Genomic DNA, 12,555 nt, shown 5'->3' on the forward strand with positions numbered 1-12,555 from the left:
CCTCGAGACTAATGCTTAATTCGTCAAATTAGATTGCAAAGAATGCAGCCAGTGGTGGACGAGATCGCCATAGCCAAATCTGATGAGGAAAAGTAGCCGGAGAAACTGATGGAAAAGATAGTTATATTAATAAAAGCAATAAAAAAGTTACCTTGATGCCAAAAATTATTAATTATACTGTGTATCTTCTTCTAGCTTGTATGCTGGAGTTTGAGCAATGCTTTTGATGTTAGGATTGACATTTTTCGGGAAAAGAAGAAATCCGCAACACCAGCAAGAGTTGAACTTCAGTATGAATTCATTTTATTATTTTTCAGTGTGCCAAAAGATAAAGTACTACGTAATAATAAATGTGACATAGGTATATTTTAAATTTGTTTCTTTTTTATTAGATATAGCAATACAGTTATTTTGATGTTCTCTAGAGCAAAAACCTAAAGGTCGTTTGGTAGTCGGTTATATGGTAAGTTATTCATGTATTAGGAGTAACATAACTAATATTATGCTTGGTATTCATTAGTTACTTTGTACAAAAGTCAACATAACTAATACTATTATATTTGGTTACTTTTCATTGAGGTATAAGTAATATATGGATAAGTTATATAACAAATTTATGCAAAGTAGAATGTGGAATAACTAATACATGTATTAGTAATACATGAATTAAACAATCAAATGATCAAATATTTATTTTAAGGTACACATTGTATAATTAAAATAAAGTAAATATTTAACAAAAATTGTTTTTACATTACAATCCATAATTTACTAATTTATGCTTTACTAATCTTTATATTACTAATTCCTTCATTGTTAAACCACACATAACAAAATCGTGGAAATGGCATGGTGTGGCCAGTTTTTAAGATACTATTTAGTATTTGGCCAGCAATCTATGCTAAGCATATATAGCTATTACTTTGTTATAATTAATATGAATAGACGTTTTAGCCTTTCTTCATTTCTTTTCTTTTCAACCCTTTTTCATTATCACAATCTCAAAACCCTCGCTTCTCTCCATTATTTAAGCTCTTGTTTCTTCTCTAAAATTTGGATATTCAAAATCAATTGGGTGTTCAAAATATTTGTTTGGAAACCCATTTCTGAGTTGCTTCTACAGATTTGGACCATTTGGGATCTAATTTGCTAGGGTTTGTCGAAAATTTACGAAGCAGACTTTGGAGAAGACAACCACCTGGGCTTTGTTGATTTCGTGAAAATTAAATCAAATTAGTTATTGGGATGTGTTTGTACTGCTATTGGGAAGTTGTATTCCTTACTTGAGTTTGTTTTGTGGGGATTAACGAGAATCAAATTCAGTTCCTGATATGTCCTTAACTTTTGGACATTAAGCGAAACAAGTAAACGTTAGGACATAATTTTCTAAACGTCCTGAAATATTGAAGGAGGAACTGATATTGAGGACAAACGTTTTTGAAATGTCCTTAACTTTTGGACTGTAAGCGAACCATGTCCTTAATAGTTACACAACACTCATGAAGTTAAGGACACCATCTCCTTAATATTTACACTGCACACATGAAGTTAAGGACACGATGTCCTAAAGTTTAACAATAGAAGGTGCAATACAAGACACTTTGTCCTTAATATTTACACAACACTCATTAAGTTAAAGATACCATGTCCTTAACATTTACACTGCACGTATGAAGTTAAGGACATGATGTCCTAAAGTTTAAAACAGAAGGTGCTAATTCAGAACACTTTGTCCTTAATATTTACACAACACTCATGAAGTTAAGGACACCATGTCTAGCACAGGGGTATTTTTGTCCCGTAGGGTAAAAGTTTATTAAAGCATTGGTTAAAGAGTAAATACATTTTAAATAGTGGCTAAAGAGTAAATACAACTCTAATTAGTGGCTAACTGTGCACTTTCCCTAACAAATCTTACATAACTAATTCCTACATTACTAATACCTACATAATACTAACCAACAACCAATCACCTCTTTGTAAATGGAACATTGTCAACATGAACAATAACGGGCCAAGAATCCAAATTTCTCAGACAAAAGTATCCATCTATTTCTTTTGTCTTTTCAATTCTCTTTCTTTTTTTTTGGGGGGGGGGGGGGGGGATAAAAAAAGAAAGTTATGAATTCTTATTTTCCTTATTTCACAAGATCCTTTTAAAATTCTTTCATATGGGAATGATCGGTGATGATGCAAATAGAGAAAGCTAAAAGAATCTAATTTTCTCTTAGTTCTCATAAAATTATCCTCTAATTCTTTTGTTTTTTCAAGTTTTTTGGATGACGATGCACAATGAACAAGTGAGACAACAACAAAAAGAAAGTAGTAGGTAGACTAAGGTATAAAATAAAGTACGAGTGTCACTTCTGACTCGAGCTTAGATAAAAAAGTCCAATGAGTTCACTGGTCCATCTATAAAAATTCAATAAAAAGCTCAAGTGAGAAAGTCACGATTCATTGAATAAGATCTGACCGAAAGTGAGAGACTTTTAAAGTCAGAATGGGTAGCTACTTGGCAATCATTAAGCAACCACCTAAGTGATATAACACATGTTAGAGTTACAATCACTGAATTGCAACTAAAATTCCGTTGATAAAACTCGTTAATTTGATTTATTTGAAGAATAATTTCATTTGCACTTATACATTTCGATTATATTTTGATGAACTTCTTTTCACTTTCAGCAATTCATGGTAGAATGAATCGGTAAAAAACTTATGATTGCACCAACTACAAGAAAAGACCTTATGATAGTCAATACGAGGCCTCAGCACCCATCAAGACTTTCAACCCTATAAAATTATGAGGAAAAAAAGAGGTTCCTTCTATCACCTTCAAATGTTAAAAATTATGCTCCTAGTATATGCTGGATTTGTTTTAATTACTACTTAAATCTTTCCTCTACACTTATTAAAAGAATTTATAACATATTTAATAATACTTGCCTTATTTTTCTTTTAGCCAAATAGCTCAACAAAAAAATGTTTTTGACACTCTAAGGGGTCGTTTGGTATAAGGTATAAGAAGATATAGTACTGGTATAAAAATTTAATACCATCTTAATACTTTGTTTGGTTAGCAAACCTGGTATAAGTTATCCCATGATTAAAATTAGTATTGGGATAACTTATACCTTGTACAAGATAGGGTAATTAGTGCCGGGATAACTTATACCTTCTTTTTAGAAATTATGCAATTATCATTTTTAATACAACCTACCAAACAATGAATAAAAAATAATATCACAATAACTAATCCCATCATAACTTATACGGACATAATCCATATTCAAACCAAACGACCCCTAAAAGGTTGGCCAAACAAAACATAAATATAGCCTTTGGAAATTGTAACAAAGAAAATAGGGAAGAAATTCAAAAATAGCCAGATTTACAACTGGTCGTTCAAAAATAGCCCAGTTTCAAAAGTAATCGAAATTTAGCCGCTTTTCATGTAAAGATAAATCTGAGCGAAAACACTGTTCAAAACCCTGAAAATACGCTAGTATATTATACTGGAGTTCTAACAGAAATATGCTTGAACTCCAGCATATTATACTGGAGTTTCAGGATAAGTATGCTGGAACTCCAGCATAATATGATGGAGTTCCAGCAAGTATAATTGTCCAGTATAATATACTGGAGTTTGGACTATATTATACTGGAATCAGCAAAGTATACCGGTCCAGCATAATATGCTGGAGTTCATACACAGGTGTACCGAACTCCAGTATATTATGCTAGACCGATCTCTGTTGCAGCAAAATAATGGCTATTTTTCATTGATTTCGTAAACACCGACTATTTTTGAATGACCAATCCGAAAACTGGCTATACTGTGCTATTTTTACAGAAAATAGACGGTGAAATGGACTAGTTGGGCAATTTATAGTGAGGTTTTTGCCGGAAGCAGCAAGGGTTTAACTGTTTTAAGTAGAAGAGGGTCTTCAGAAATTGCTCCTTTCTTTGGGTTTGCATGTAAGAAATGGAGGGCGTTAGGCTTCGGTTGTTGTTCAAAGACCCCGACATTCTAAGTGACTTGCAAAAAACTGAGGGTTTCAAAAGGATTTGGTTCCTTCTCAAACCCCAACTACACACAACCATCAATGATCTCTCTTCTTATCTTCTCCGCACTTTTCAGCTCCATGCTTCTTGTCCTCATGGCATCCTCCTCTCTGTAAATATTGAATCTTTTTATGTTTTACTTCAATTCTTGCTTCTACCTTATCATTTATGTATTCCATGTTGTGGGTTTTGCTTCTTTCAACACTGCATTTTAAGTTTAACTCCTGTGCCCTAAGATTAAAAAAAAAAAACTTTTTTATGTTTTCTTCCATTCTTGATTTTCTTTTTCTGTGCATTACTCATTTTGTTTCCTTCAATTATATAGCTTATTGTTTTTGGATTCCATGCTGTGGGTGTCTCTGTAATTCCCTCCCTCTCCTTTTTTTATTTTCTGCATGTGCCCTAAGTTAAAAGAAATTGTTGATTCTTTTTTTTGATTCCTTACATTCTTGAGTTGTTTACTGATTTTGTTTGCTTCAGTTATTGTCTATAGCTTATCTTTTCCCTAAGTTAAAAAAGAAAAAATTAAAATCTTTTTGTGTTTCCTTAGATTCACGATTTCTTTTTACCTGTTGATTACTGCTTTTGTTTACTCAAATGTGTCCCCTACCTTATAGCAGTAATTTTTGGATTGGGTGTCTTTTTGGTATGGAGTAAAATAAATAAATAAATGGAAAATGCTTTCCTTGATGAAATCAATTTGTAATGTTTGGTTACCTTGAATTGGGGAAAACATTTTCCCAGAAAGAATTTTCGAAAAATGACTTTGTTCACTTATAGGCGGAAGTTATTTTCATTTACAAATATCGCAGTTCTTACTCCATATTTACTTGCTTCAACCAACACTTTGACATTGTTGTTAACCTTTGATACTTGAAAATAACACCAAACCCCATAATTATTCCCTATCTTCTGGACAAGGGTACATACTCAACCTCAATCAAGCACTAACGTTTTTCACGGAGAATGTCTTCCTCTGCAGCCAAATACACCCTCAATGTTGTGGATTTTCTTTTCTGAGCACTATGGTTCTCATGTGCACTTGATTAGTTTGCATTTTTTCTGTAACCCCCTCATTCTGTTCTTGAGTTGTTTCCTCTTGATTACTGTTTTTGTTTGCTTTAACTTTGGCTCCCAGTTTTCTGTTTTTTTTTATTCAATGCTGTGAGTTTTCTTCTCTGGTGCACTTGGTTAGTTTGTGGTGTTGAGGGGAACTGAAAAGAACATTATCTCTAGTTTGGGCTCACTTTCTTGTCATCTCATGCAGATGGATGGTTTTGTCTTGCCTCCTTTTGAATCAACATATATTTTGAAGGACAAAGATGTAGTCAGGTTTTGCTTGATTTTTGATTTGTCTCCCGCGGTTTCTCTGTTTCTCGTGTAGATTGAACTGCTCTAATCTGATATTTTTGCTTCAGTGTGGAGAAGAAAGGAGGCCATTTAGCTGTCGACGGAAATAATGGACAAAAGGTGATTTTAGCTGTCGAAGGAAATGATGGTCCCAATGCAGTTGAGAATCTCCAAATTGTTGAGAAGCAACCTGAAATTGATGGACCACTGTTATTGGCAAATGAAGCGTTTGACCATGAATCTTCTGACGGTGAAGAGTCTGAAGATGAGTCTTCTGACAGTGAAGAGTCTGAAGATGATTCTGAAAAGGAAGAAGAGGCAGAGCCAAAGGAAGATACTTCACACCGGGAAAATGCTACAATTTCCAAGAAAAGAAAAGCATCAGATCAAACGCTTCCTAGCTCAAAGTAATTCTGGATTTCTTGTTTTGGTGTTTCTGACTTGCCTAGATTTGTGGCTTTAAAAATGACATGTTGAATCCTTTGTTCATCATAGGAAAAAGAAACACAGTTCTGATGTTAAGGAGAAGCTTGATGAGCAGACCAAGAAACAACAAGATCTTACTAGCAAGAAGCAGAATAGATCTGATACGAAAAACAAAGATATGGAGAATAATAGAGGAAATGCTGAGAGTAGTGAGGACAATCCTATTACTCCCAGCACGAAAAAGTATGTCCTTTGGAAGCTGTACCCTTTCTTTGAGTTATTACAGCAGTATATTTTTTGGTTTTATATGTTCTCTTTCTGCTAACCTTCTTGGTGCATTACTTTTGTACCTGGCTCTGTGCTCGCTTCTTGATTGAGGATCCATTTCCTTCGTATAGTTTCAAATACTAAAAGATAATTAAAGGTATTGGCTCTCTTGGTTTAGTTTCTGGCTTTGATTATGTATGCTCTTTGCTGGTTGCTCTGCTGTATAGAATATGATGTTTTTTGTATGTTTGGACTTTACAGTCCTATTTAAAAGGCAAGAACCCATTTTTCCTTCCATGTTCTGCAGGTGAATATTTTGAATTCTTATTCTTCTCCATATACTTCAAATTTCATCCGTAATTCAACTTTTGGTTGTGGTGGCTTGACAAGGTTAATCTGACATTATCATGCAAAAGGGGGTAATCTGAATTATAAAGTACAATTTGACATTCACGTTTAAAATTGAGAAATTGCTTACCCCTTGCTGTGGAGACCTCTTCTCTTTCGTGCAATGTTTACCTTCTCTGACTCTTGGCTGGTAGAGGCATTTGCAAGTGCGAGTTTTATCTCTTTCTTTATCTTGCATAAATGTATTTGATGTGTCTCTAGCTTGTCTCAAAAGTTCTCTCTTTTTATAGAAATGACGAGGTTCAAAAAAGAAGTGTGGAGAATATAGAGACAACAACCCCCAACTCTGATGCAACTAAAAAAAAGGTTCGTAATATTTTGTTACCTTCTCAAAAAAAAAAAGGTTCATAAAATAGCTGTCTTTTTCCATCCATTTTCTGTTTACATAGAATTCTTTTACACAATTGCTTCTATTGGTCAGCAGAATTTGGAAGAAATAGTCATAAACTTTGAAAGATTAATATTTGATCTTCACTAGACATGAGATGCTTACATTGAAAGGCGAGATATTGCAATGATTATTTACATGGGGCACTTGCTCTCAATCAAACTCACACAAGATTGATAAGATTCTATAGTAGGAGGATTACTCAATTCCTATGCTTGTGTGTTTTAGCAGGATAGCTGATCAGACACCATCATTGGAAAAATTATATTGCAACGAGTACTTTTTTGGGTTTCAGTAAGCTAAAGATTTCATACCAGCAGGAAGTGGTGCTGGTATTACAAAAATGTACCTCCTCCTTTATCCTATCATATAACAAGTCTATAAATTCTTCCATGTTCCTAATCATGCAATAAAAGACATTTACATCAGAGGCCTAATACGCCAAGACACTTGAACTTCAAAGGGTGACCAGCATTCCTTGGCCTTCCGTTCCACAAAAACCATGCTATACACTATACAGGATGGAGTATTCTTCCAAATATTCTGCAGCTCCTTTGTGAGCTGCATCCTTGCCACCAATGAAACAGGTCCTGAGTTATTTTAACAAAGCAATGACACAGGTCCTTCCTCAATCTAACAATCGGTAAAACTAGATCCCTCAGCGGACAAGTCACTGTGCATTTTGTAGTAAAAATGATCATTGTCTTCAATACCAATTCCATTGCACAACAGCAGACCCATTTCTCTGGATAATTTCAAACCCGTTTAAGCTTTTCAATTGTAGCATTCCATATTGCATCGTGTACTTTTTAATCAATCAAACGGCTCAATCCCAAACTAGTTTGTGTTCGCTGTATGAATCTTCTGAATCCATTCAGAGGATTCATCATAGATTGATTATAATTGTGCTCGCATTTTGTAAAACAACAACAAACCCCGTGTAATCCCATAAGTGGGGTCTGGGTTGGGTAGTGTGTACACGCAGACCTTACCCCCACCTAGAAGGTAGAGAGGTTGTTTCCGATAATCTAAAAAGATTATATTGCATTGTGAAGTTAGTAAAATACTAGTGTTTTTGGCTAGTTGGAACTTGGAAGTTGTTAATGGTTTAAGTTACTTTATTCTGTATATAAGCATCGACTTGTGCACATTGATAAATACCTTGGCTTGTCCAGAAAACGAAAATTCAGGGTGAATTGCATTTCTCAAATTTGCTTTTGAAGATCTAACTTAATTGTCTTCAAGTACTTAAATGTCAATTCTTTTGTCAGGGTCCTAGTAGAACTGCCAGGAGAAAAAAGGCTAAAAGGCAATGGTTGCGAGAGATGGCCAAAATTCAGGAGAAGAACGCACTTGTTGAATCAGAAGGACTGGTAAGTAATCAAATGGCGCAGATATGCCAACTATTACTGCCATTTTTTAAAATAAGGATGCCAACTATTACTGCCATACAATGCAACTTTTGTTGGGTAAATTCTTACAGCGGAACTGGAAAGAATTGCAAGCTAAAGCTCGAAGAGGAGAGCCTAGCCGCCAACCAGAGGGGCGAGTGACTGATGAGGCTAATGGCCAACCAAAGGGACACGTGAGTAGTAATATATTGATAAAACTTACATTCCCGTTGCTTCTATTTCATGTGCTGGAAACTTAAATCACAAACGTTGCAGCGAAATTGGAAGCAGCAGAAAACTAAAGCTAAAAAAGAAGAGGTAACTGGCCAACCAAAAGGACTAGTGAGTGATCTAACATAGACAAATCTTTTATTTCTACTTTGTTTTTGTTGACAACACAGTCTCACGTGTGTAGTTGCATTGGAAGCAATTTCACGGTGAAGATCAGAATAGAGATACAGATCAAGAAAAGCATGCAGAAGAAAAAAGCAAATCGTCTGGAAAATCATGTCAAAATAGTGACACAGAAGAAGTTGTTCCAGTTGAGATAAGGCCTGGGCATATTCGCTTTGAACCTCTGGGAAAAGGTCTTGCGCCCCTCTCTGTTTTGATTACACGTTCTCGTTCTCGCGATACACACATATTTACCTGTAGCTCTTTTCCACTTCAGTAACTATTACACAATCTTGTATTTTATCAAATTATAAGATGATTGATTGTGCTGAAAAGTTGAAGTGGGTCATAATTTGGTGCTTGTAGTTGGGAATTGGCATTAATCTTTGTTTTCTGTCCGCGCCAAGGGAATAAATATAACATGCTCAAATTTGGTGTGGCATACTGATTGGTGCAGCAGGCCTTGGTTTAATACAACTTGTGGATGCCTTGGTTTAATACAACTTGTGGATTCTTATCAGTTATTGGTTTTCCTCGTTCGCTAGTCTTCTTTTTCCCTCTCCCTCTTTTTTCTTGGTGATGGGTTTTAGATTGTGTATTAATTCCTTGCCCACTCTAAAATACGAATCTGATTCAATGGTGTCAGTCTTGCATCTTCTTAATTTTTATGGAAAAGCTCTAACATAAATCTTCTGGCTGTTGCAGAACTAGTTTCGAAGCAGAGTCAAGTAGAAGTGGTATGTTTTGCTCAAATTGTACTATGATGCCCCTTTTTCTTGATTTTTCCTTGAAACTCTGTATCTTATTCCGAATGAAAAGTTTTAGATCTTGAAATCCAAGTTTTTGAGCATACCTTTTCTCAAGAATGTGTTACTGATAGTCCCAACGTGTCAAGCAATTACAATTTAACCTCAGATTGCTTAAAGGCTTAGTGGATGGTTAGCTGAAAGATGCACCAAAGAGGGAAAATAAAGGGGGGGACTCGTGCGCATATTCATCAGTTTTTACTTTTTCATGATGAACATGGAATTAAATGAGATTGTGCTACGAAATAAAGTTATGCAGCTATACTTTGTGGAAGCTCACATAATGCTATTAGTCTTATTGATTTTCACCATATTTCAGATGTTGTATTATAGTAACAATTGGAGAAAAGAAAATACTTTGGCAACCGTATTTTCATCCAATTGAATATTCGTGTTGTATCTGTTATAATCATTATTGGTTTTTTGTTAGTGTTTCATGGTTGGTGGATATTTCAGAAGTGCTTCACTAACTGTTGTAGCATAGACATGTTTATCCTTTACAAAGTAGTGACTATCTGCTGTGATAGGTATCAATAATCTTCAGTAGGATGCTTGATCCTCCTTTTCCTTTTTTCTTCCATTCTTTTTAGATGTGACGGCGCAAAAACCAGAAAATTGGTTGCCTTTGTAAAACTTATTTGATACATTTGCTGCTGGAAATTGCACCATCTTTGATTAGCATAATGATATAGGTTACAGTGTGGGAGACAGGGCTAGTTGTAGGCATGTTGCATGAAATGAAATATATGCACTTAATGGGATAACTTTTCTTTTTTCAAGTGATGAATTTCCATATCATGTGCAGGAAAGTTTCAGGTGGAATGGCATGATGAGCAAGAAAAAGGGTCAGAAATGGGGCCAAGGGAGTGTCTCATTTTCCCAAAGGAATGATTCTCCTGGTTCAAACAAAGAACGTCCTGAGATGATGAATGGTGAGAGACAGAGATGGGGCCAAGAGAAAGTCTCATTTTCCCAAAAGAATGATTCTCCTGTTTCAAACAAAGAACGTCCTGAGGTGATGAATCGCGAGAGACAAAGATGGGGCCGAGAGAAAGTCTCATTTTCCCAAAACAATGATGCTCCTGAGATGATGAATCGAGAGAGTCAGAAATGGGGTCAAGAGAAAGTCTCATTTTCCCACAACAATGATTCTCTAGGTTCAAGCAAAGGACATCCTGAGATGATGAATCATGAGAGACAGAATTGGGGTCAAGAAAAAGTTTCATTTCCCCAAAACAATGATTCTCTAGGTTCAAACAAAGAACATTCTGAGATGGTGAATGGTGAAAAAGAGCCTCGTTGTCATGAATCAATTGACTTCAATACACTTCCTTTTCTTTCTGGTGTGCCCAAGGTTTGTTCTTGTATTCAATGCATCTGTTGCACTGATATATTTGGTTAATTGAGACTCACACGACGCACTCACAGTCTAGTATTTATTGATTTGAGTAACACGCAATTTTAGTATTTAGACAAACTGTTCTCCAAATTTGGCAGGAAGGTCTTGTGATTGCATACCGGTTGCTAGAGTTATCATCAACTTGGACCCCTGAAGTTTCCTCCTATCGGGTATATAAGTTATCTCCATCATATTATGCACTTCTGATTGATAGGCTCATGATAGTAAATTCGATATTCCCTTCTGTTATATAGGTTGGGAAAATATCGTGGTGTAATTCTGAAGCAAATAGAGTTCTGCTGATGCCAGTAGCTGAATTTCCAGTCATTTTTAGTGAGGATGAGTCCTCAAAGCAACCAGATAGCTCTATTTATAATGAAGACGGATCTCTGGAGGTACTTCAGTGAAAGTTGGCTGACCCCCTCTTGCGTGTCATCTGTTATTATTATGCATATTTTGAGTGTCAATACTAAACCACATCTTTTTTGCAGATAGATTTTTCAGCACTTCTTGAAGTGCGTCTGCTGAAAAATGGTACTCCAGACTCAGCAGGAGTTCCTGGTCGGGTTATTGAAGGTTCTGCTGCCAATGGGTCCACTCCAGTGATTGGAAGCAGTAAAAAGAAAACTGAAACCCCATCTACTGGTAATTTTCGTTGTTTTTCCCATGCTTAAGGAATGGTATTGTTAAAACATAAAGTGCATGTTTTTTTTATCCTCTTCTTTTGGGACCTTATAACTGACTGTTGCAGGAGTTGCAGAAGTAAACAATGGGAAAAAAACACAATCTACTCCTTCAGGTGTGAACTACTAATGCTTTCCCGATTACTGAGATGATTACTGATTTATGAATTCATTATTGTAGTTTAATTTCATAGCTAGATCATGACGACCAGTTCCTCTATGTTGATTTGCAGGGGACGGCGGAGTGAACCTGTGGGAGCAATTCAGTGAAACTCTAAAGGCCAAGAAGACAGAATTATCTCAGGAAAGTAGTTGGGGTAAGCCGAGTTCCGGGAAGAGCTCGTCGTCATATCGATCCATGAGAGGCGGTGCGCTGGGCCCTACAATGGCCTTCCTAAGATCCCAGAACAAAATTTGAGATGAAGTTGAACTTGCATATTTTGTTCATATTATATCATATGTTAATATGCTTCATTCTCTAATTTTGAAAAATTCTCACTAATGAAGAGAGTGAAACTACTTTTTAACTTTTAACTTGTCGATTATGAAAGTATCCGGGGAAGTTCTATATAGACTGTTTCTTAAATTCTGATGAGCTTTGTTGTAAACCTGTGTTCTATAAGTAAAATTTGTCAAATTATTGGAATGCAATATCAATGGTCAGATACACCTGTTAGTTTTGGTGGACATAGTATCCACTCCTCCGTATTACTACTATTCAACGGATTAAACATGTAAAATTTCAAGAATTGAGTTCAGGGAAGGTGAGCGGTAGTTAGGTGTTGCTGGAGAGAGATTTTGAATTTCCGTGAGAGAACAATTATTTCACATGAAACTCTTCGAATGAGTGTTTCAATTTGAATATCCAAGTTTAGTATTTGCCGATAATGGTTTGACCCTAAGTATTTAACGGGTACAGTATAATGTTTTCTCACGGGAGGATGGGCCGAATCATGCGCGCAAGTGTTCAAGAAATTTG

At 35.6% G+C, this 12,555-nt stretch overlaps 1 protein-coding gene across 5 annotated transcripts; it reads left to right on the forward strand.

Moving 5' to 3' along the window:
- The first annotated feature begins 3,894 nt into the window (after positions 1 to 3,894).
- Positions 3,895 to 12,227, forward strand: LOC107800776 (coilin-like). Of its 5 annotated transcripts, none has more exons than XM_016624006.2 (16): positions 3,895 to 4,177; positions 5,333 to 5,397; positions 5,484 to 5,822; positions 5,911 to 6,084; positions 6,747 to 6,822; positions 8,176 to 8,277; positions 8,388 to 8,489; positions 8,572 to 8,637; positions 8,711 to 8,882; positions 9,394 to 9,425; positions 10,300 to 10,848; positions 10,992 to 11,063; positions 11,148 to 11,288; positions 11,385 to 11,538; positions 11,654 to 11,692; positions 11,810 to 12,227. In XM_016624006.2, exons 1-16 carry the CDS (start codon positions 3,986 to 3,988, stop codon positions 11,992 to 11,994), a joined length of 2,460 nt encoding a protein of 819 aa, XP_016479492.2. In that variant the 5' UTR covers positions 3,895 to 3,985; the 3' UTR covers positions 11,995 to 12,227. The 5 variants fall into 5 exon arrangements, with proteins under 5 accessions (XP_016479492.2, XP_075096037.1, XP_016479494.2 ...); XM_075239936.1 differs by having other exon boundaries at positions 8,572 to 8,613; XM_016624008.2 differs by having other exon boundaries at positions 3,896 to 4,177; positions 8,723 to 8,882; positions 11,645 to 11,692.
- Positions 12,228 to 12,555: the final 328 nt, after the last annotated feature.

This window comes from Nicotiana tabacum, chromosome 20 (assembly GCF_000715075.1).
Source record: "Nicotiana tabacum cultivar K326 chromosome 20, ASM71507v2, whole genome shotgun sequence".
Classification (NCBI taxonomy): Eukaryota; Viridiplantae; Streptophyta; class Magnoliopsida; order Solanales; family Solanaceae; genus Nicotiana; species Nicotiana tabacum.

Coding starts and splice junctions, on each gene's coding strand:
- LOC107800776 (XM_016624005.2), top strand. CDS start 3,986: ATGGAGGGCGTTAGGCTTCGGTTGTTGTTCAAAGACCCCGACATTCTA. Junction 5,823..5,910: donor CAAACGCTTCCTAGCTCAAA/GTAATTCTGGAT, acceptor TGTTCATCATAG/GAAAAAGAAACACAGTTCTG. Junction 8,883..9,393: donor CTTTGAACCTCTGGGAAAAG/GTCTTGCGCCCC, acceptor TGGCTGTTGCAG/AACTAGTTTCGAAGCAGAGT.